The sequence below is a fragment of the Mya arenaria genome, chromosome 17, assembly GCF_026914265.1.
Source record: "Mya arenaria isolate MELC-2E11 chromosome 17, ASM2691426v1".
In the NCBI taxonomy this organism is placed as follows: Eukaryota; Metazoa; Mollusca; class Bivalvia; order Myida; family Myidae; genus Mya; species Mya arenaria.
The window spans coordinates 8,593,003-8,618,916 of NC_069138.1; the positions used below are offsets into that span (position 1 = coordinate 8,593,003).

General features: G+C 32.2%; 1 protein-coding gene across 12 annotated transcripts in view; it reads right to left on the reverse strand.

The window, feature by feature from the left end:
- LOC128223923 (CCN family member 1-like) overlaps positions 1–25,914 on the reverse strand; it is a 301,846-nt gene that overhangs the window by 14,219 nt on the left and 261,713 nt on the right. Inside the window, exon 1 of one of the 12 annotated variants that reach the window (XM_052933403.1) lies at positions 4,849–4,970. The exons of the other annotated variants lie outside the window; for them this stretch is intronic. Coding sequence (XP_052789363.1) covers positions 4,849–4,926 — 78 coding nt within the window. The 5' untranslated portion in view covers positions 4,927–4,970. Of the gene's footprint in view, positions 1–4,848; positions 4,971–25,914 lie in introns of those variants that run through there. 12 annotated transcript variants of the gene reach the window in all.

A 25,914-nucleotide genomic window follows, 5' to 3' on the forward strand; every position in this document is an offset into this window, starting at 1 on the left:
GCTTTGCAACTTTGTTGACAGAACTCTCATCGAATTCTTCTTTAAACGGACTTGACGTGCTTCATGTAAGGCATAAAATGTACGATACTGTCCATTGTTTGTAGAGTTCTTGTAGCTTGTCCTTAAAGCAAATACATTAATGTTGTCTCTGATTTGTTTTTAGGTAATGTTGATTCGTGTATGTGAAATTGCAGACAACGCACGACCAATAGTTGAAATGTTTATTTTCCGCTCGTCTGTTTTCGAAAAACGAGTCCAGGTTTTGCTATAGCCTTGGTGTCGTTTTATGTCGTCGGCGGCGCCGTCGGCATCGTTTTGCAAAAAGATAACATGGACTTAAACTTAAGTAGATAGAAGACATTTGATTGAAGTTTGGTAAACATACAAAACGCACGGGTACACCAAGCCCCATAGCTCTGACTTTAAAATGTGTTGTTTGACGGTATAAACACAGACAGATAATACATATAAAATCGTACGGATTGAGGAGATATATTTCAACCCTCTCTGACTAAGCTGAGTTTAAAAGTCAGTTGTGTAATACTTTCCAAATTATGTACAAGTCTTGAGTACTGATAGTAATATAAGTCTCTATGTCATGGTGTGTTGAATAGAATAACACTTAACAAAATGCGTTCAAAACAGTTTTTTATGTTAGTCCTCTAATCATATTATGAAACTTTAGTTCGCCCCGTCATTTTCCTAAACCATGTAATCGTCGTAGCATTATTAGTATGACATTTTGATATTGGTAGTTAATAGTAGATTTTAGCCAAAAATCGATACGTCACATTTACTGACCAATCGAATCATCACTACAGTTTCCGCAATGGGTGTTGTTTTTTCAAGCTGTTTGTTGTGCTATAGAATATCCATTATGTAGTTATACCTTTAATACTTTCACAGGTTAACCCCCTTTTTCGTTCTTGAATACGTTTTATTGTCATATCATTATGATATATGTCTTGACACTGATCTATAAACTGTATATACCATAATGATCATGCTAGTATGTCTTGACACTGATCTATAAACTGTATGTACCATAATGATCATGCTAGTATGTCTTGACACTGATCTATAAACTGTATGTACCATAATGATCATGCTAGTATGTCTTGACACTGATCTATAAACTGTATGTACCATAATGATCATGCTAGTATGTCTTGACACTGATCTATAAACTGTATGTACCATAATGACCATGCTAACTAGTTTAAGCCCCAAGTAGACTAGAGTTCAAATGAACTCTTGTTTCAATGACCGTTCGAAGGCGGTAATCCCATCATTTAACAGTAAAGCTATTTTGTTTGGGGTATGATTTGTGTGTGGTGTTTGTATTTTTATATGTGGTGTATGTTTTTATGGTGTTTGTATTTGTGTATGTGATGAAAGTATGTTCGTGTCCATAGTTCATCGTCGTTTGGGCCTTTGCATTGTGCCCATAAACAGGTTGTTTTTAATTTCACACTACTAATACCAAGTAAAGTTTCAAAACAATATAACTACTCTTCAAAACTTTCATTATAATTAATTAAATTGAATTGACATTAAAATTAAGATTTAAATTAAAATATTTTAAATTAAATAAATTAAATTAAATTAAATTAAAATCAAAATTAAATTAAATTAATTTTACTTAAAATAGAATTAAAATTTAATTTAATTTAATTTATTTAATTTAAAATAATTTAATTTAAATCTTAATTTTAATGTAAATTCAATTTAATTAATTATAATGAAAGTTTTGAAGAGTAGTTATATTGTTTTGAAACTTTACTTGGTATTACTACTGGGCTTGTTCCTGTATTTTTCATTAAATAGTTATATTGCTATTAAGTGTTGTTATCTTCCAATTGTTGTCTTTGAACAGTTTCAATCGAACCGAGAGTCATATTTCCATATCTTTGTTGGAATAATCTCTTCCAGAATATATTGAACATTTTATTGTATGTTTAAGAAAATTGTAACCACCATTCAGGTACGCATCTTAGTCCAACTGGATGCACGTGTCGTATATAGCAACAGTTTGAGTTAGTTTTGTACTGGAAAAAAATCGTGGTTTTTACCCTAAAAATGACATTAAATACACATACGCCCAGAAATCTTGTCAGGTACGAGGCCAAATTTTGCGAATGTGAATCATTTGAGACTTAAACATCATAAGTGTTAACTCGCTATCAATTATACGAGTTATTATTATTTTGTATATACTTAATTAAGAAACTCAGTGCATGAAACACCGCCGCCCAACAGATAAAAGAAGCCATCGAGTTTAACGGACAATATTGTATGGCCATAAACATAATAAAGAACAATCAAGTCATTAAAATATATCTGTAATGACATGCTTATTCATAAATAGCATGATCGACGAATTAAAAACATTTTCCACAGATGCAAGTTATTATTGTTGAAAAGCTTAATGTTTGTGTAATCGGAAAAAATTATATAGCGGTAAACAATATTCGCTATTGAACAAGATTTTATTGCCATGTTTACATGCAGCATGAGGAATTATGGGTTTGGCCCGGTATCAAGTACAAACATTATACGCCCGAGGCTATACGTATACCTTAACAATTATACAGTTTAGCGTATTGAAATCGTTTGAAAATTTATACAATTAATCTATGTTGATAATTTTCTGAATATTACTCAAGCATGCGAACGGACAAGACAAACAATGACTTGGGCGATCTTGCTCCTTCGATATAACAGTTCAGCTAGGGAGCTCACAAAGCCAATGAAGTCAAATGTTGAAAAATTCAACTGGAATGACCTTCAGTGATAACACACATCTTGTTGGTTATTTCAGTATCACAAGGGATAAGTACATTTTCAAACAAAAGTTAAACACATATGCTAAAGGTTGCTCCAGTATAAGAGTGGACTCAATCAATCTGGTCAACTACTGACCATTCAAAGGCCATCCTAAAGGGATAGAACTAGTTATTGAAATTCGAGGAAGTAGGCCCCAAATCACACAACCACATACGTAAAGACGGGTATTTAATATTTAAGGTACAGAACGGACAAAGTCAATTTGGTGGACTATTGACAATTCACATTCCATCACTCAAGACAGATTAAAGTCATCGTTCTTTTTATCGACCTCGTCAAGATATTAATTGTGGATAAACATTGCAATCATGTTTATAAAAGATCAAATAGAAATGCTCAAATTTAAAAGTGAAAATAGCGTGTAAGTATATCGTCAGCTCTCCCAACCGCTATGGGCGATAACATATTAAGTCCCATAATGCCTAATGGCGTACAAAATATGTAATAAATCTTTTTTATTATAGAGGCTAGACATTTTAATACTTTTATGAATTATGTATGCTCGTATATATAGTTTATCGCCAATTTTCATATGATTCAGTTGGAATTATTTATGGAATAATTATACAAATAATTAAATAAAAGATCAAAGGAAAAGGGTATATATACGTATATTAACATGAACCTATATACTTTTTGCATATCATTAAAACGTTTTCTTTTCTGATGCAATAAGTTAAGTTAAATGGCCTCGTATTAAATCTGTTATTTTCCTCCTACTGCATTCTTCCCCAATCTTTATCCATGAGCCATAAATGCATTTGCAGTTATTTAGAGAGCACCATTGCGAGAGCCATTGAATATACAATATACCTATCACGCTACTTAAAGTCTTTCAATAATCTACATTAGTATATCTTTGATGTTGTAAATGTCAATGTATATTTCCGAAGATCACACGCGAAATGTAGGCCGTGCTTTTAAACAACTGTGATATTGCATCTAAACACCAATGATTACAAAAAGGTCAGCAAAATAGAGGAACTGTTTTTCTTTGAGGTCCCTGAGGACCGTTGTGGTTATTTGAAAACAGAATACGCTTAACGGACCACAAATGCATTGCGTTTAGCCCATTATGAAGTAAATTGAATAAAATATACATATAAGGCTATTTTATGTATTTCAATAATCTACATTTGTATAAATCTGATGTTCCAAAGGTCAATACTTATGTCTTAAGATAACACACGCAATACATGCAATGCTTTTAAAATAAAAATGTTGATGATTCTCAATAAATGATATTAAACCAAGACAGAATGATTTATTATAGTCTGAGGTTTGTAATATAGCCATGTCCCCGGGGATCATTTCCCGTGATTTCAAAACAGAATATCCTGGTGGATGCAAGTATTGCATCTAACAGTGATGTTATAAAACAGTTTGAATCCAACTCAGATTTCCATTTTCTTACTTTAAACGTTGCGGAGTTCCGTTTTCAGATTATATGTGTATGCTTTCAACAAATAATACGGCTTTGAATGCAACGCTGTCAAAGTAATAGGGAAAATTGTGAATACAACTGCATAATAATGTTAGGTGTTCATCTTTGGTTTATACACAATGCATACATATCAAATCATGCATAAATAGACTGATCTCCTAAGTATAATTACGTTCTTTTTCTAGGCTACTGAACAAAAATGCTGATTCTTTGAGATTTATTGAACGCCTTCACATTAAGGAGTAACGTCATTTAGAAAAGTGTCGTTCTTTTGTAGTCACATTGCGAATAAGGAATATTTAAGTAGTAAGCATGGACATCTGTTGATATAAATAATATAAAAGATGATTTTAAACCAAATATAAAAAAGGACTTTTACACCATTTTTGTATATGAATTTTGAAAGCTTTGTGATTAAATCCTCAAAAAATTGTATTTAAGGCAAAAATAAATCTGTTTGCAAATTTTGTTGATATTTGACAAGCATACCATTAACAATGATGGCACATTTTAAATCCAAACCCTTTCGGTGAATGAAAAAAAACAAATGAACGTACCCACTGCCCAATGTGCGACGACGACGTTGATAGTTTTACAAAACACACAATAACGAATTTTATTATTAAATATTCCATTTCATCTCAGCATTTCACATAATTGCGGTTTGATTGTGTATTTTTACAATGTTAAAAACCTTCACTGTCAGCAATAGTTTTGAAATACTATCCATAAACGATAGAGATAAGTGTTATGCACGACTTCATGTCTCCATCTTATTGTAAAAAAAACGTTTTTTTATTTACACTTAAACCTGTTCAGAATCTAAACATTATTCCTCTATTGATGTGTCATTTGTTAAATAATTTAATTTTAATTAGGGTTTTTTTAATTCCGTTCACCACACGTAGTCTGTATGTTAAATTATATCTTGTTTGTTTTCTGTTTCCAATATACGTCGGCATTCAACTCCGCCGCACAATATGTAATATTATTTTTTTTTCACACACTGGTGTGTTACGCCCCGCAAATGTCGTTAGAATTGCAAGGGCCACTTTCAAAATATTTCCCTTTATGTGAGTACGATATTTACCTCTTCATCATAGATATGAGAAGGATAAGCGTGCATTAGACCACTAGACATTCACTCGTTGGTAGAGATAAAACTTGTTGGTCATGGAATCAAACTTACATTTCAATATCAATTATAAATATCCTAAAGCATAGTCAGTTTTACCTGGAATACATAAGGTTTGGACAATATTTCCGTCTTCCATTAAACTTTTTTCCACTAAAAAAACGTCAGCAAACACGGCAAAATAAATATGTTATATGAATAGGAAGTGTGCACTATTCGACCTGCTTGCACTTATAGAGGTGTGCTACGCCACACAACTCTCTCCCTCCCCCCACTCTCTCTCTCTCTCTCTCTCACACTCTCTCTCTCTCTCTCTCTCTCTCACACTCTCTCTCTCACTCACTCTCTCTCTCTCTCTCTCTCTCCCTCCCTCCCTCCCTCCCTCCCTCCCTCTCTCTCTCTCTCTCTCTTAGAAATCAAAACTCGTTTGTTTTCTCCATTGGTAACGCATTATAGCTCCATGTCGAAGACACGCTGATGTAATAACAAAAAAACAACACGTTCTTGAACAATAAATTGAGGTTTAATCTTCTCGTTTTATTACAGTTTAAATGTGTTCATTGAACAGAAAAATACACCAACCTAATACCCTTTATGTGTAAATATTCCAAATTCAGTACTTCAATTTCATTTCAAGTTAAATTAATATACCCGTAGAAATACATAGATTAGTTCAACCAATAAATAATCTCAAAATTGAATAAGATTGATATGAAGCACTCTTAAACACGGTGCATTAATGGATTGTTCGCATCAATGTAAAAACGTTTTGTAATTTATTTTTGTAAAATATATTAAGTATAGTATCAATCATTTACAGAACAATATATTTCAATCTTAAAGGGACTAGACACCAGATGAACCCTAAATCGGCAAACACAGCATTTTCGAAAAACACACACCCAGAATTGTCATTACGAGCAAGTATGAGGCCGATAACAGACCACTTTACATGATTAAAATAACATATTTTCGCTGCCTTAGCTAAGTTACCCGTTATAAGACAATATAAATACTGGTTTCCCAGTTTTTAGTGTGTAAAATTAGCATGTAAAAGTTACGTGACTAGTAAAGATACATAAACCGACTAGATTTTTAAATAAACTGGTATAAAAGTCTTAGACAAACCCATAAAATTTTGAATTGGAAAAATGCGCAAAAAACTGCGAAAGATACATGCGTCGTAAATGTTGTGATACATCAGAAAGTAAGATTCAATGCGTTGTACACAACGATATCAATTTTATGCAAGTTTTGACAATTTTCTTATGGTGTATAGTCCCTTTAACAAGCAATTTAATGCCAACTCATCCCCTTTTTAATACCAGCTACGAAAGCCTAACATCAATCAGGGGCAATTTAGATTTGTTTACTGTTAAACAAATCGATAAGTGTAACATGCTCTCACTGGTATGTCACAAGTCCTGTACCTGGCAAAAATAACGCCTTCACCCATTATAATGACGATACCATCTTCAAGAACGCAAGCCGGATTGAAGGATATAAAGACAGCAACTACAATAATAGGCTGGTCACCAGCAGTAAAATAATTGACTAAATATGAACAGGTTAACCAGAGTTCACCATAATTACAAAAAAGGATTGAATAAAAGGCCAAAGGCAGGGAGTCTATATGAGATCATTAATAAGAACTGTTGAACTTCTTAATGATATATTTCCTGTTTTATTATTTCTTCTCTTATCATTTAGAATCCATCGAGTTTAGTGAACTCTTATGAGGAGGTATACATTTCTTCATACTGCAGGTTTAGTTTTCAATCTTTAACAAAACCATTGATTGATTTGCAGTCGCCTGAGAATGAATGTCGAGAACTGTGCTTTATCATAGAAGTTCTTTAAAAAATCTTAATCCGGCACTAGAAATTTAAATAAAATATACAGTACTTGTGATGTTCTTAGCATATATTTTTCAAGATAACAAGCGAAAAAAAGCAAATGAATAGGCCTCAGAAGAGAGGGACATGTGGTCATAATTTATGTGAACAGTTTTCACAAAAAAAGAATCCATTTTTTAATGCAAAACTTGCCAACGTACAAAGTCAATTGTGGACACAAGTGCATATTTATGATACTCCACTAGGTGTGCATCTTAATGATTTAAGACCATTTAAAAGAATAAATATCCAATTTTGCATACATCTACAGTTTCCCTTATGTAAGCTTTCAGTAGGAATGCTTTTTTAGACTATTGCTAGTGAGTGTTACGAAACATGGTAAAATCTAAGACATGCATTTATTTTCTTCACCTATTGGGTAACGTCTTTCAGAATGTTTGTAGTTACCTTGCAAAAAAAGGAAAAATAAATAAAAAAATAAAGTACAGACAAAACTTGCAATGTGAATCTATAGTTGTTGTTTTCTATTTAATTTTGAATTAGCTCCTTTATATTAATCTTTTAATTACTATCTTTAATTATATGAACAATTTAAATTGAGTCCAATGTTTGTTTGTTATATTGTCATCCATCTCAATTAATGGGTATTCGTCTGGACTTATGAGACACTTTGATTAATGAACTTCTATACTTCCGACTACCAGCGTATATACCGAGCGGCTAGGAGGAAGGTATTTGGTACCCATAATTTAAAAAGCTGCTGAGTCAGCAAACGGCCATATCAGAACAAGCCCTTAATAGGGCTCCAAACTTTTCTCTAGAGCACGTAGTTGGTAACTTATATCACCAAACGTTGATAGTATGTATGGCATTTCATTTCAAACATTCACATAAATGTTCTTGATTATGTCGTTCTTAATATGAAACATATTAATGTCATTTTTTTTCTTTTTTGTATTCTATTTCAATTAGACGCTTCACATATTTGCACTTTAATTACGATATTTATAATGTTAAACACGTTGTCAGCGCGTTTAAGTTTTGAAAGATTATCTAAAAATGAAAGGTGTATAATGATATAGTATGCATAACTTAAATGTCCCGCTCTTATTTCGATCGTTTTTCTTCAATTTCTTCCAATCTAATTTATATGCTTTTTTGCACTTTATTTCATACAGTAGAATGTTGTCTATTAAACTAAATCATGTGCCGCTTAACGCATGGGATTTAATACGAGGAAAATGTCTGTGCATTACTGGACCTCCATGCTCTGTCTTACTATCAGAAAATACTCATTTGTCAATCTCAATTTCAGCTAATTTTCACACATAATAGCATAACACTATTCAAACTCTATTATGTTTTTACTGTTTTTTTTTAACTAAACTCTCTCATAGGAACTGCTACTCAATGCTCAATAATCCAAATAAAGATATATAGCAAATGTTTGTACAAAGTTTTAGGTTTTAAATTTTAATTAATTTTTGAGTTTCGACTCAAGTGCATTTTTGGCTCTAGAGTTACTTTTATTAAGGAGTTTTTAGCAATTATGTTTTAATTATTTATGAGTTTATTGCGAGTTGACAACTATTGTAAAAATTCAATTCGCATTTGGTTAAGGTATTTACATATCCATAAATTTTCATTTTTTAGTACAAACAGACTCGAACATTATCTGTTTACAATATCTCACAGCCATACATAATTTATTAAGCTATGAATACATGAAAATAGAAACAAACATTATATCACGCACAAACGCTAAACAAAAGGATTATTGAATGTAATATTATCATAAATTGGAAATAAAACATGACATCCGCTGTCATATTTACACAGTCAAATCTGTACTTCGCAGTTTATTTACGATTAGAGCTCAATTTTCAGAATGCAATTTATGAACTCCGTATATCAAATATAAATTAAATCGATTGTGAAAAGGATTCACATTAATATTAAATATATTCTAAATATGTCGTACACATGTATTTAAGAATATATTACCCCCTGTGATGTTATACAAATGGAATTATAGTTCAACAGTCAAATGTTTCCTTCATCGGTTGCACTGTTATATATTCAGTCCAGTGTATGCAATGGTTCGTGTTGGCATTCCTTTTGATAAACACCCCTATATTAATTTTATATACTATACATGTATATATTAAATGTTTTTTTGTGGAGTTTTGTGTTGTTGTTCCGTGTTTCATGTTTGTCGGTACACAATTTGCTGTTCCGTGTTTGTGGCGTTGACCCTATGCCATTGAACAGGGTTTATGCTACGACTACACCAAAGGTTAAACGTTGTTCGATAAAGAGTGCACGCAAAATCGATCCGGTTTAATTTGGATTTTCAGATATCATAATTCAATAGAAGCGGACTGTTACCAAACACTGAAAATCATTCGAGAAATAATGCCCAAAGGAACATAATTCTAAAACAACCGAAACGATCTCGCTATAATTATCAACTCTGTCCTAAATATGATGCCGATAAATGTACGATCAAAATTGGTAAAGATCTGATGAATTACTAAAGAGAGACGGCAATTTTTTTGAGATCGCCCGGTAGGCTTTTCTCCCAATCGGCATGGGTGATCCCATATTAGGTTTAGAATATCAAAGAGGCATAATTTTTATAAAAACAGATAATAAATCTCTGTTATTAGTATATCTCTGATGTGCTAACGTTCAATAAAAATTTCTAAAGACCACAAACGAAAACCAGGCCATGATTTTTGATAAATGTGGTATTGCTTCTAAGTTAATAATATAAAAAGGAATGAATATTACTGCTTAATATACATTCGCTTTATTAACCTGTCTTTTGGGATCATTTATCGTTATTTGAAATATAATTCTCTTTTATGGCGATGCGTGTTGGACGTCAGTGTGGTATCTTTCTGTGCTGTTATTAAACAGTTTCAATCAAACCCATGTTTTCCATTACCATGCTTTGATCGGCCGAGTGTTGTTTCTTTCAGATTTAATGGTAACTATTCAAAAGAGAACATATCTTCGAATGAAACAGTGTCATGATAACAAAGCGTATTGCAATATCAGTTTCATATTGATGTTAGTTCATCGTTGGTGCATATAAAATGCATAAATATCCAATTACTCATAAATAAATAAACGGAAAATTCTGGGCTAAATCTTTTGTTTAAAATTGGAGATTACTCTCAATTCATTGAACACCATCATTTATTGAGTAACCTTATTCAAAATAATGAAATAGAAACATTGCAACTCAAGAATATTTAAGTAGCTAACATAGGACTCGATTCATATTAAGAATTAAACAGCTTATTTTGATTAACTCTGACAGTAAAGTACTGTGTTTAATCTTTAAACCCACCATATCTTAAGTGTTAATTTTACATGCTTTTGAATTGGGGTACTCAAACAAAGGTTTTTGCACGACGCCACCGACTTCAAGTACATTTGTTCTTTAAGTTTATCTCAATATAAGGACAGGATTTAATTCAAACATAATCTAAACCTTTTGCAAGACAAATACTTTCCTGTCCTAATACATAATCAACATCAAGGAAAAAGGCTTCGCAGTTCATTTAATTGAATGAAACAACTTTAAAATGTATCATTGCTATGATTCTTAAAGCCTGAAATCAAGAATAAAATATCTTTAAGAAAGTATTGTTCATAAATTGTACTTGTATAACCCATATGGTGACGGCTTTTCAATATGTATCTTTTCACGAATGAAAAAACCCTGAATATACCCACATCCCCACGATAAAACTGTTACAAAACACACGCGTTTTACTAGTAAGAGTTGCATTTAGTTCAGCGTTTCATATAAATGCGATTTGATTATATCCTGTAACGATATTAAACACATTGCATGTCAGGTAATAACTTTGACAGAATATCCAATGTTATAAGTTGAATAATCTTATCTGTTTCTTTGTTTTGTAAATTCTATAAACATCAGCTGATTCCATTAAGCTGGGGTAGTCTGTAGGTGAAACTGTTAACTGTTTTCTGTTTTGAACGTATGGTATAATCAAGGACAGTATGTGCACACTATTGGTATTCCATGCGCTGTTAAAGATGTGTTACGCCTCATCACTTTCTAATAAAGACTAATAGACTAATGATATTGGCACCCAAACTATGAGATCTCAACCCAAAACAATCTTGATTTATCTGAACAATATCAAGCTCTTTCTGAATCTGTTTATTCAGGAGATATGTGATATATTATTTCATGCATGTTGAGAATTCGCATGCAATACGGTACTCTTATGTGCTAGTAGATATGTGGTACAACACGTGACTTTCTTATATTCTGACCAAAAATATCCAAGCTATCATATATGTAATCGTATATTCAAAATCTCATACATTATATAGCTGATCTGATTTTCCACTTAATATATAAGGTCCATTTTACTCCGCATGACATATATAAGAAAATACGTGTGCGGGACTGGTTTTCCGCGCGCTTGTAAAGAAACGTACGACACGACTGTGTAATATTGCCGCTTTTAAAATAAATATAGAACTTCCATCTAGTTGCTTCATGAAATTTAACAAAAATACCTGATATGCCTTATCGAACGGAAGAGAAACACTAAAAAGTATATGATGTAAATATTCAATTTCAATTATTGCAATTCACGTAGGAATACATTAATCAATCTCAAAGTTGATGTAGATTGATCGCTAAACATGTCAAAACACAGAACAACAATTTATATGTTTGCATAAAAAGTCAATATGTTTTGGAGATATTAATACTGTATAAAATATTAAATCAGTAATTTTAAATAAACAAAATAATTTAAATGTAAAAATACATTGGAAAATCAAGATTTGTCTAAACTATCCGCTACATACGCCAAACATTAGTAAGGAGTTGATTAGTTCAGTTTACTTTCTTACAAACTGAGGTACTCATATGCCTTTGATATCTCAAACAGGTATGTCAGACGGACGGACGGCCGCTCAGAAAGGGTAATTGCCATACGCAGCAAGTTATAATGAAAGTGACTTAATCTGCTGAATATGAAGAGGTCAACTAAGGTATGGTATACTTACAGAAATAATTAAATAAAAGATCAAAGGCTTATATAAGGACTTTTGAAGAACTCTTGAACTTTCTAATAATGAGTAATTATTATTTTTTTCTGTGATCCAATAAAGGTAATAATATTTGATGAACTCTTCTTAATGTGTAATTTTCTATTTTTTGCAGTTAATACTTTTTCCAATCCTTAACAAATGCTTCGAAGAAATTATAATGATAATAGTTGAATACAAGCTTTCTTTTTTGTATTATAATTAAATCTACATTATAATTTCTGATGTTTTTAAGGTCCTTAATTTAACAAGCTGCTGAGTCAGCAAACGACCATATCAGAACAAGCTCTTAATGGGGCTTCAAACTTTTCTCGTCCCACTCCGTAAGCGAACTCCATAACAACTAGAGCACGTAGTTGGTAACTTATGTCACCAGACGTTGATAGTATGAATGCCATTTCATTTCAAACCTTTACATAAATGTTCTTGATTATGTCGTTTATCATATTAATCATATTAATGTCATTTCTTTTTATTAAATATTCTGTTTCAATTAGGTGTTCACATATCTGCATTTAAATTACGATACTCATAATGTTAACATCTTGTAAGGGCGTTTAATTTTTGAAAGATTATCCAATAATGATTGGTGTATAGTGATGAGTATAATGTATAAAACTTAAATGTCCCCTCTTATTTTGATAGTTTTTCTTGAATTTCTTCCAACTTAATACAAATACTTTTGTTGCACTTTATTTCATACAGTAGCTGTTGTCTGTTAAACTAAATCATGTATCGTAATATTTTCCACTTAATGCATGGGATTTAATACGAGGAAAATGTGTGTGCATTACTGGACCTCCACGCTCTGTCTCACCATTAGAAAATACTCATTTGTCAATCTCAATTTCACCTCATTTTCCTCATAATAGCATAACATCATTCAAACTATAATCTGTTTTTATTGTTTTTAAATGTTAACTCTCTCATAGGGTATGATACTCAATGCTCACCACCAAAAAAATCTAAAGCCAAAAACATACAGATTCTTTTTTTTTAATCAACTGAAGTGCATGTTTTGATCTGAAATTACTTCTTTAAGAAGTTTTAATAAATGATGTTCTGATTATATTTATGAGTTATATTGCGAGTTGACAACTTTTGTAAATTTTCTATTCGCATATGGCTAAGGTTTTTTACGTATCTATAAATTGTCATTTTTTAGAAAAAACCCAGACTCGAACATTATCTGGTTATATGATCTCATAGCCATATATAATTTATTAGGTTATGAATACCTGAAAATAGAAACAAACATAATATCCCGCACAAACGCTATACAAAGGATTATTGAATGTAACATTACCATAAATTGGAAATAAAAGCTGACATTCGCTGTCATATTTACACTGTCAAATATCTACTTCGCAGTTTATTTACGACTAGAGCTCAGTTTTAAGAAGACAATTTATGAACTCACGTAAAACTATATTCATATAAAGTCAATTGATTGTGAAAAGGATTCACATTGGAAAATATTTTAAATATGTCGTTTTTAAGAATATATTACCCCCTAGGATGTTATACAAATGTATTCAAAGTTTAATAGTAAAATTATTCCTGGAAGAGTAGCACCGTCTTTATTCAGTCCAGTGTATGTAATGTTTCGCGTTGGCACGCATCTTGATAAACACCCCTAGATTTATTGTATTGATTATATATATTATGATGTTTGTGGAGTTTTGTGTTGTTGTTCCGTGTTTCTGGTTTGTCGGTACACGTTTTGCTGTTCCGTGTTTTTATCGTTGAATCTGTTTCGCATTGGCATACATCTTAAAAAACATCCCTAGAATATTCTTATTTACTATATATTTTATATGTTGTTTGATGAGTTATGTGTTTTTATTCCGTGTTTCATGTTTGTCGGTACTCAATTTGCTGTTCCGTGTTTGTGTTGTTGTTCCGTGTTTCAGGTTTGTCGGTACACAAATTGCTGTTCCATGTTTGTGTTGTTGTTCCGTGTTTCATGTTTGTCGGTACACAATTTGCTGTTCCGTGTTTGTGACGTTGTCCCTATGCCATTGAACAGGGTTTATATTAAAACTTATGTCTATTTGACTTGTTCCTGTAATTTTTATATAAATATTTTAATCTATTTTCTGTCAAACAGAAGACAATAATTAAATCGAATTAATACCCTTTTTTGTATTTATATTGTGTAAAGATCATAATTATAAAAAAAATGGACAATGTTCACACTATTTAAACTCAATAACAAAGCTGATTTTATTTTCATTTTGCATAGGACTTCAACATGTTCAATTGACATTTTATTCCAATTCTCTTCTCTGAATCATCGGCTACCTTCTTACAAATAATCTATTGGAAAAGAAATCTAGTAAAATATATGTTATAATTATCTAATAAAAAGGTAGTGAATTTCATTTCCTATGCAATAAACGTTTTTATATTAATATATACTGACATTTGACTAACATTTCGCTGGAAGATACCTCAAAAAGAAGGTGCACACGTTTGATCTCTTTGCGCTTACACACGCACACACATAAACTATTTTACAACATAGGCTTTTCCATATGGAATAAAGCAGTAAAGGGGTATTAACTGAGTAAATTGAATGTGACATAAATATAATGAGTATAATCGCTAATAACCTATAACTATCGGAAGGTGTGCCGGTTTGAGGAAATTATGAATAAAATAAAAGCGACATTGCATGAGTTCATGCTTTTTCTTTGATAAGCCAATGTAATGTCTTTTGATATATACATATACCTTATTGCATGAGGGCAGATTCGAAAAAGGTTCCAGCAAACAGATGAACAAGCCATCGAGTTTTATGGAAAACTCTTTGTATAACGAAAAACAATAATACTAATCAATTATTATAGAGGCATATCAGTTCTATTTCTGTAAGCACCTGTGCTAAAACTTGTTTATTAATAAATCTTGAAGAGATATTCTACAGATGAAAGTTACTTATTTTTAGTATTTTATGATGTTTGCGTAACCAAAAAAACGTCAAAGAGCGGAAGTAATACTTGCTATTGCGCTAGGGTTTACAGCAAAGCAGTTTTGTAAGCTTGCTACACCAGGAGGTATAGGTTTGGCCCGATATCAACTTCACATTTACGTCAAATGTTAGTTAGACATGTGAACATACACTTAAACAAGATACTTTCTTTTACAATGGCGTAGTTGTAGCAGTATTCGGTTTTAAACCGCTTTAATGTGTTAAATCCGAGTGTTTGAGACCATCTGAATGGTGAATTAATTCGAGATATCAAGCCATCAGGTATGGTTATTATAAGATGAAGGATATGTTTCACTTTTAAAAGGCAAAGGCCTTAACTCAACATAACATTGATAACCTTATCTTTGTCAGATTTAAAAACGTAAATAAAGTCATATTATAAAATCTCAATGCCATGCATGACCGGTGACAACATATACATCTATCTATTCATTTCACCCACTGATATACAAATGCACCAGGTTAAAGTTTGTTCGATTAAGAGCGCACGCAAAATCGATCAAGTCAATTTTTGACTTTTCAGATATCATAATGAAATCGTAAGAGGTGGGGGAGGGGGGGGGGGTGATCAAACCGTAAATCATTCGTTAAATAATGACCAAAGAACCATTATTAAAAACAAACCGACGCGATCTCGATTTAATGATCAATTTCGTCTGAAATATGATGCCGATTATAATTCAATCAACATTTGGTGAAGATCTGATAAAATCACTAAACGGGAGATCGTCCGCTACTCACCCACCCGCCATGGATGATCCTATATTATGACTAGTATATCAAATAGGCATATAAAACAGTTAATAAATCACTGTTATAACTATATCTCTAATATTCATCATGTCAATAAATATTTCTAGAGATCATAAAAGAAATACGGGCCATGCTTATAAAATAAATGTGTTTTTGCTACTAAGTAAATATTATAATGATAGTTCAGAACAAGTGATACTGCGTAATATACGCGTTAAATATGCGTTTTATTTCAAGGTCTTACTTATCGTGATTAAAAAATGAATACCCCTTTAAGTCGATGTCGATGTGTTACATCTATCTGTGATGTTATTTAACAGTTTTAATCAAAACCATATTTCATTTAAATGCTTTGGTCTTCCGAGGGGCCCTTCATTCAGATTGTATGGTATATATACGTAAACTGGTGGATTGATTTTGTCCTGTAACGATATTACACACATTGCATGTCAATTTTGACAGAACATATTCAGTTATCATCAGTTCAACTCCGCTGTCTGATTCTTTAAAAAAATAAATAACACGAAACATGAGCTGATTCAATACAGCTGCGGTTGTCTGTAGGTGAAGCTGTTTACTGTTTTTTCCTTGTTAACGTATGCGATACTTTATAGGAGAGTATGTGCGCAATGTTGGTCTACCATGCGCTGTTAGAGATGTGTTACGCCCCATCACTTTCTAACAAAGACTAAAAATAGACTAATAATATTGGCATCCAAGCTATGAGATCTCAACCAAAAAAAATATAGATTTATCTGAACAATATCAAGCTTTTTCTGAATATGTTTCTTCAGTAGATATGTGATTTCCTATTTCATACAGGTGGAGAATTCGCTTGCAATACAGTACTCTTATGCGCTAGTAGGTATGTGTTACCACACGTGGCTTTCTTATATTCTGACCAAGAATATCCAAGATATCACATATTTAATCGTATATTCAAAATTCCATACAATATATAGCTGATCTGATTTTCCTCTTTTTACAAGGGTCATTTTACTCCGCATAACATATTGGAAAACACATGTGTGGGAATCGTTTTCCGTACGTTTAAAGAAACGCACGACACGACTGTGTAATATTGCCGTTTAAAAACAAATACGAAAGTTTAATCTAGTTGCTTCATGAAATTAAGAAAAATATACCCGATATGCTTTTACCGAACGGAAGAGAAAAACTTAAAGTTATATGATGTAAATATACAATTTCAGTTATTGCAATTCTCGGAGATATACATTCATCTCAAAGTTGATGTAGATTGATCGCAAAACATGTTAAAATACAGAACAATAAATTATATGTTTGCCTAAAAAATCAATTTGTTGTGGATATATATGTATTGCAAACGGTGTTTAATCAGTTATAAAACAATTTATTTCAATGTAAAAAACCCAATGCAAACACATGATTTGTCAAAATATCCGCTACTACACCAAACATCAATAAGGTGTAAGTAAGTTTAGTTTACGTTTAATTGTAACCACGCCCCCCCCCAGGTCCGGGAATATACCGAGGATAGCGGAGGAAATTGGCCGTGTTATTACCTTCCAGATGGGCCCGCGGTGCCGAGTAAATGCGGTTGTTTTATTTTCGCACCGAAAATAGCGGGGAATCGGCAAAACCTAGGATGTCCTCGGGTGCGGGGGCATTTGGCGAGGAATATACCAGCAGTTTGTCCCCGCAGTACGTTGATTGTACCTAGGATTGGCTGGACCGGAAGTCAAAGTCCCCATTATTCTTCGGACCTGGGTATGGGGCGTGGTTACAATTGACTTGTGCATTAGTTAAAGTTCAAACAAACGGAGAAACTCTATCATATCACATTAACTGTACTGAGCAAACGAACCCATTCACCAATATAATGCCTTTAATACCTCAAATAGGAACGTCAGACGAACGGACGGAAACTCAGAAAGGGTAATTGCCTTACCCAGCAAGTTATAGTAAAAGTGATATTAATTGGCTGAATATGAAGAGGTCAACCAAGGTTTAACATAGGTATGTTATAACTACAGAAATGATTGAATAAAAGATCAAAGGCATATACTGGTATAAGGACCTTTTGAAGAACTCTTGAACTTTCTTATAATGAGTTTTCATTATTTTCTGTGATCCCATCAAGTTCACAATGGTTGGTGAACTCTGCTTACATGTGTAATTTTCTATTTTTTGCAGTTAATACTTTTTTCAATCCTTAACAAATGCTAAGAAGAAATCATATTGATAGCAATTGAATACAAGCTTTCTTTCATGTCTTTTTTCTTTACATCTACATTATTATTTCTCATGTTTTAAAAGTCGGCGCATATTTAAAAACACCACAGACGAAGAATAGAAAATGCTTTTAAATGTTTACTTTTTCCATACAATGCATTTTTCTTTCCAACCCTTAACAAAACCTGAGAGTAACAAAAACAAACGGATTGAAATTGAATACATTTTTCCTTAATGGTGTCTTTTAAAATCTTCATTAGTACTTCTCTGATGTTCTAATGGTCATAGTAAATTTCTCAAGTTCACAAGCGAAAATAAGTCTATGCTTTAAACTTACTAATTTATTGTTTCTGAATACCAATGAAATAAAAGAACAGCACGATAGAGGTTGGTTTTTAAATTCTCAATCCGGTAACGTTAGTTCGAATATGACTTTGACATTTTGGAAAATATAATTCATTTTCAGCAGCGAGGGCTAGGGGGCATTGACGGTGTTGATGTTGTCAATTAACCTTTGCAAACAACTCGAGAAAAAACCATTCCAGTTGTACAAATATCAAGAAAGGCACAGTGAAAGGGCCCCACTGGACACTGAACGAGAGGCATACACAAACAAACACATCAAACACCACACGCGCATCCCAACTCTATCAATAGATGATGAAATAACCCGCATTAGAACGGTCAGGGTAACACGACGAGTTTACAGGAACCCGAGTTCGCAGGTTGTTTTAACTAGTTTATTTGAGCATATCTCAATTGATCAATAATAACAAATTTTAAATAAATAAAAGTAAGCCTCGTCGTTATAAAAGTGAGATAAAGCTGTGTTATTATTTTTTGGACGTTGATAATGCTTTGGGAGGCTCCTTCCTTTACAACAATTACAAAAAATCTATTCCATCTTTAAATCAACACTGTCCACGTAATACTGTGTAATTGCAGATTTATGTTAGGTGTTCATCTTTGGCTTATACAAAATGCATTAAAACTTACATTTATACAGTTTTCCAGAGGAAGGAATGCGCAACTGTGTAAGCATGGACAGAGGCTATTGAGACCATTCGTATGGTGATGTTTAGAAAAGAAAACAAAATTTAAAAGCATTTGAAGAAAGTGCAATCATGAAGCATGATCTAATTGCATTATAAAATAAAAGTACAATATAATACTATTTTTTTCATATATTGTTTCCCTAGGGGACTTGATTTTTGTTGGATTTGGAAGGGTCTTTTAAACAAAGTGAAGTATGTGTTTATTAAAGTATCACCCCGGCTGCTGGACTTTTGAGACATCTTGATTGATAAACATCTTTTCTTCGGAATCGATTCCTTTATGCCCGGCCGCTACCAGAAAGGCAATCGATGTCCATAGTTTATCTAGCTGATGTGTCAGCAACCGACCATTTCTGAACAAGCCTCTAGAAAGGATCCAACATTCGTTATTCCTTTTCCTAGCAAACTCCCTGACAACTAGAGCACGGGCTTGGTAACTTATGCCTTCAAACGTTGATAGTATATATCTAATTGAATTTTAAACGTTTACATAAATGTTCTTTAATTTTGCCGTTCAAACATCTTAATGTCATTTTTTCTCTTGTAAATAATCCATTTCAATTAAGCGCTGCACATATCTGCATCTTAATAGCAACATTTATCATGTTAAATAACTCGTTAGGGCGTTTAAATTGTGAAAGATTATCCAATAATGATAGGTGTATGCTGATAAGTAGTATGCATAACTTAAATGTCCCTCTATAATTTTGATTTTTTTTCCGTTTCTTTCAATTGAATGCACATCTTTTTTAACTTAATTTCGCACAGCAGATGTTGTCTGTAAAAGTATATAATTTTTATAATATTTCCGCTATAAGCATTAGAATTAGTACGAGAAAATGTTCGTACATTATTGGACCTCCTGGTTCTTCCCACATTCCACAAATCAAACTTTCAGCTCATATCCCACATTAAAGCAAAACAGTATTCAAACTCTTATATGCTTTACTTGTTTTAAAAGTCGGTCATAAACACAATTCCAAATATTTAAAAGAGAAACAATTCTGGAATAAAATTTGAAAATTTGAACATTTTTTTAAATGAAATCTACTGGTTGAGAAGCAGTTTCCGACAGTTTTTATACGTTTTTATTGAATTATTTATACGTGGTTAAATACCTACTAAAATTGTTCACAATTTAGATAACTACAGCTCAAGCTGCTATTGTTGATATATTTTTCACATGTGTGACGTCACATATAGTGTATCTAATAGGGGCGCAAAGAGGGTACTTACATTGTTCTGATTAGCTTGTGATGAGAAGCAGTTTCCGACAAATCGAATGCGGGGCAGATTTAAGGTGCCTATTGTGTGCTTTTATTATCTGTTTATTAAATATACTTAATATAATAAGAGAATATTTATTTCATTCTTCAGCATTTACAAACAATTTAAACTTTAAAATTTACGACAGTCAATTCATACTCGAAATCAGGCAGACACTGAATACCAATGATATTATGATTCATTTCTGATAGAAACTTGTGTTGGTATACATTTTAGTGAATGTGGGTGCGAAACAAGCATGACACCAGTGTTCACAAATATGTACACAATATCATCGTTTGTATAAATCAATTTAGGAAAACCTTGTAGCTATTCATAAATATGCAAATTAGGTTCACACGCATGCGCAATACGATGCGCGTGACGATCCCCCACGTGCAAGTTTGTGTACAAAATAAAAAATAAACATTAAACATTAGATAATAATAAAAGTATGTAACGTGTCTCGGTAAGAATTTCAACTTTTGATTGCCTAGTTATCATATAGATGAATTGCAGTACCTTTTCTATGAAGATCTAAAGAAAGTACGCGAAAAAGCGATTTGTCGGAAACTGCTTTCCGTCGGAAACTGCTTCTCAACCAGTAAGTACATTTTAGCTTTAGCAATAATTTTCTTTAGTAATTTTCACAATGATGATTAACTTTTAATATCAAATAATGCGAATTTATCAACTTTTGCAAAACTTTCTATTCGAACATGGAAGGTTCGACTAGGCTGGGTATTTAGATACCTTTAAATTATCAACTTATAGTAAAAAAACACAACTAAAACATCATCTGTTTGCAAAATGTCATAGCCGTACATAATTTATGACAGAGTGAGAACCGTAAAGTAGAAAACCCCATAAAATCATGAATCATGTACTCAACAAAAAGATATTGAATGTAATATTAAAATAAATTGGAAATAAACATGACATCCCGATACCATATTTACAAAGCCAAATCTAATCTGTTCATCGCTGTTTGTGTACGACTAGCGTTCATTTTAAGAAGAAAGTTTATGAACTCTTAAATTGCAAATATACAGTCAATTGCTAGCGAAAAGGTGTCACATTGAGAACATATTATAAACATATCGTATTTAAAAGTATATTTCATTTAGGATCTAACAGAAATTATTTTAAAGTTCAACAGTCAATTTATTCCCGGTAGCAGTGTCCCATACTGTGTAACGTTTCGTGTTGGCATACGTCTTTAACTTTAGTTAACACATATAAATACCATTTTCAGGCATTTCTCTGGTTTGAATACTGTCATCATGTAGAAAAGTAATTCACCAGTTCTCACAATAATTTATTTTAATTTAATAATTATCTTTTGCAATTCTGTTCAGCATACATCTTTAACCCACAAGTTTATCGAGTGCTCTGACCCCGAAACATAAATTCCTATTCCATATAAATACGAAGCAAAAGAAGCGTGTAGATTTTATTATACATATCTTCTATAGAAGTCGAGTAATGTATAGCTTATTCCATGAACGTTTTTATATTAAAAAATACTGGCATTTGACATAAACATTTGGTGACATATACCACATTAAGATAGTAAACACTTTTGATATTCTTACGCTTATTAACTGTATAACTCATTTTAAAAACTCTTAGAACCTTTACTTATAATATATGCCATACAAATCATATTTAATGTATGTATTTAGAATATGAATCTACCAAGTTACAACAGCTGGGGATGATATAGCAAAATAGACCTCTCACCTACATTTATGACATAACACAAATGGGCCACAGAGTAATTTCTATTTTAAGACTTTAGTTTAATTTCTAATTTTAGATCTTAGTATAGTTTTTGGTCTAATTAAGACCATAACGTTATTTTCCATTTGCAGACAGCAGTTTAGTTTTTATAACGATTGTAAAGAAAGTTATGATAACTTGTACTAAGTTACTCTCGTTGGCACAATTTTGCGCGAGAGTGTGGTCTTGTCTTTTGGGGGAAGCCTGAGAACCCGGAGCAAACCCACTTGTCCGGCTTGGTGACCATTAACTAAACTCACATACGCCCAGATTCATTATGGCCAGATGAACACAATAAGTAGTTAAAACTCCTTTACAGCGATAAGTCCAGGATATTTGAGATCATCTGAATAGTTTTTGCACTGACATAATATTTCGTTTATATATTCTGAAGATTATTCAAGCGTTCGAGCGGACAAAACAAAGTTGCTTCACTTTTGAAGAAAATCAAGGGCCATAATTCAACAGTGGCTAATGCGATCTTGATCCTTCGAGATATCGTGCCCACACACAGCAAAATAATGGAAATTGAAGTGATCAAGCTAGTTATTAAAATAAATTAGAAATTATGCCCCAAACCTCATCACCACATATGGTGAGACGGATATAAACTATTTAAGAGCATGAACGGACAAAACACTTGTTGAAATATCGACAATTTCAGTTCCATCACTCAATACATATTCACACGGTCTGGTTTGGGATCGATATAGTGCAACATATAAAATGCAGTTAAACAATGAAGTCATGTTTATTAAACATCAAATTATACAGCGAAAATAGTGTGAAAGTGTACTAACAGCTTTCCCCAACGCAATGGGTGATTCTATTTGAAGCACCCATAATGCCTAATAACGTAAAAGTAGGTAATAAATCTTTATTAATATGGAAGTAAGACATTGTATTACTCTTATGAATAATGTATGCTCGTATATATAGTTTATCGCCACTTATGATATGATTCAGATAAAATTGTTTATGGTATTTAATACAAAAAATGAATGAAATATCAAAGCAAAACGCGCATACATTAAATAGAACTTTTGAACTTCAATGATATTCAATTTCCAATAGTTAATATATCTCCTCTTGCGCTAAAGAGTTAGTAAAGTTTAAGTTTTATTTAATAGCTAATTTCCAACATACTTTGGTAACATTTTCTCAATCCCCAATGAAAACCATTTGCAGTCACCTGAAAGGGAATATTAAAACGCACCGCACTAGTAGAAATTGGATGCATTTTATTGTTCTCATCATTCTAAGGTCAACCTTAGTATTCCCTTGATGCTCAAAGGTTTATATATAAGGACTTCAGCTAAATATAGGCCATGATATTATTGCTTCTAATTAAATGATTGAACAAAGACAGATATACGTATTCTTCTGATATTTTAAAGGTCAATGCATGTTTCTAAACATTTTTGCTAAATATAGAAGCAATAAAATTTTAAATTACTATTTTATTGCTTCTAAATAAATGACATAAGCAATAATGCACAAATATACGGACTTCCGAAGGACGATTACGCATTTTCTGGGTAATGACAAAAACATAATAATCTGAAAAGAATACTTAAGTAGTAAGCATTGGCATATATATATATATTAATACAGTAAAATGTACTATGACTTTTCTTTTACTTATCTTTAGAACAAATTCTACAAAACACACAATATTGAATTTTATTATTAAGTATTCCATTTTAATTCAGCGTCTAACATAATTGAGGTTTGAGTATGTATTTTCACAAAGTTAGTCATTCAAATGACAGCTGTGTTTTGCAAGACTATCCATTAATGGTATGAATAAATATTTTGCACGACGTTTTGACACCAGCTATTGTGAAAGTTCGTTTTTTTAAATTTCGTTTAATTTTAATGTTTAGAAACTAAACTTTCTTTATATTTCTTATATTCTATTTGAATTAGACAATTCTTTAATATATTAATTCTTGATTAAGAGTTTTTTATTCCGCTAACCACACGTTTTCTGTATATTAGAATATTATACCTCACACAAATTTGTCCCTTCTTTATATAAATAATCTCGATTGGTCCGTATATCACCGTATTTTGATGAAAATCCAGTTTTATGACGTCAGCGGTCCATATTATATTTTTGGCCGGTCCGGACCTCGTCAAAAATGAAATATGGACCGCTGACGTCATACGATTGACCCCTGAAGGTGAATGGACTTCGGCTAACGCATCGGTCCATATACACCTTTGGTGGCTGACTGGCCGGTCCTTATAATGTCATATGACCCTCAGTGGTGTGTAATATTTCTTAATTATATCATCTTCGTTTTCCGAAAATTCTTTTCTAATAACCGTCGGCTTTCAACTCTGTCGCACAGTTTTGATGATATTACGTGTGCAACATTGGACAATTTCCATGGTGTGTTTTGCCCCACCATTATCGTACGGGATCCCGATTTAAATTTTTCTATGCTCTACATAAGCATATCTTTGATGTTTTAAAGGGCAGTTTATATTCCTAAAGATCACAAGCGAAAATCCGTTTTTAAGTGTGCTATTGCTTCAAATACCAACGTTTTAAAAAGAACAGCATATTAGAAGTTTTTTTCAATTTCTGCGCCTTTTGGTTAATTTATAGTAATACCCCTTTATACGAAGCCAAGTGGACGTAGCTGTTGCATCTACCAATGCTATTATAATTTAAATCCTACACTGGTTGCCGTGGACATGGTTTGGACATCAGGAGTTCCTTTTCTATATTTTTCAACAGATAATACTAGCTCTTTTAATGGTAACAGGAAATTGTAAATATAATTACATATTAATGTAAGGTGTATATCGGTTAATGCATACTTTGATAAGATTTACCTTTTGCGTTTATCTTTATTAAGGATTGTTTGGGGGGTAAGAGTGAGGTTTGTGCACATAAACTGGCTTAAACCCCCATTAAATTTACATTTTACTGACCGTTCCAAAGCGGTACCTAACATTCCTTGATGAACATACCTAGTTTTTTTTATATATAGTATGTATGCGATGTGCTGTTTGTGGAGTTTTGTGCTGTTCTTCCATGTTTCTTTTTTGTGATTTTATGTTCTATCTCTTTGGCGTTTACCCAGTGCCATTAAACCGGGTTTATGTTTAAACTTTTTGCTACTGGGCTTGTTTCTGCAGCTTTTTGCATAACTATTTATATAAATAGCATAAATATCCAATTATTCAGAAATAAACGTACTTTAATAGGATTACAATTTTTATGGCTATAACTCAAGTAACAAAATGCGATACTACTCTCAAATTGATTAAACGCCTTCACCTATGGAGTATCCTCATTCAGAATAATGAAATTGAGATATAAAATTGTGACTATAAGACATTGTGAGTTACAATATGTATAATAATGAATCTTGACAGTTTTTTTGGTGAATTCTCAAAATGGATTTTTGCACAACGCCTTAAGTAAACGCTTATGCAAGAAAACT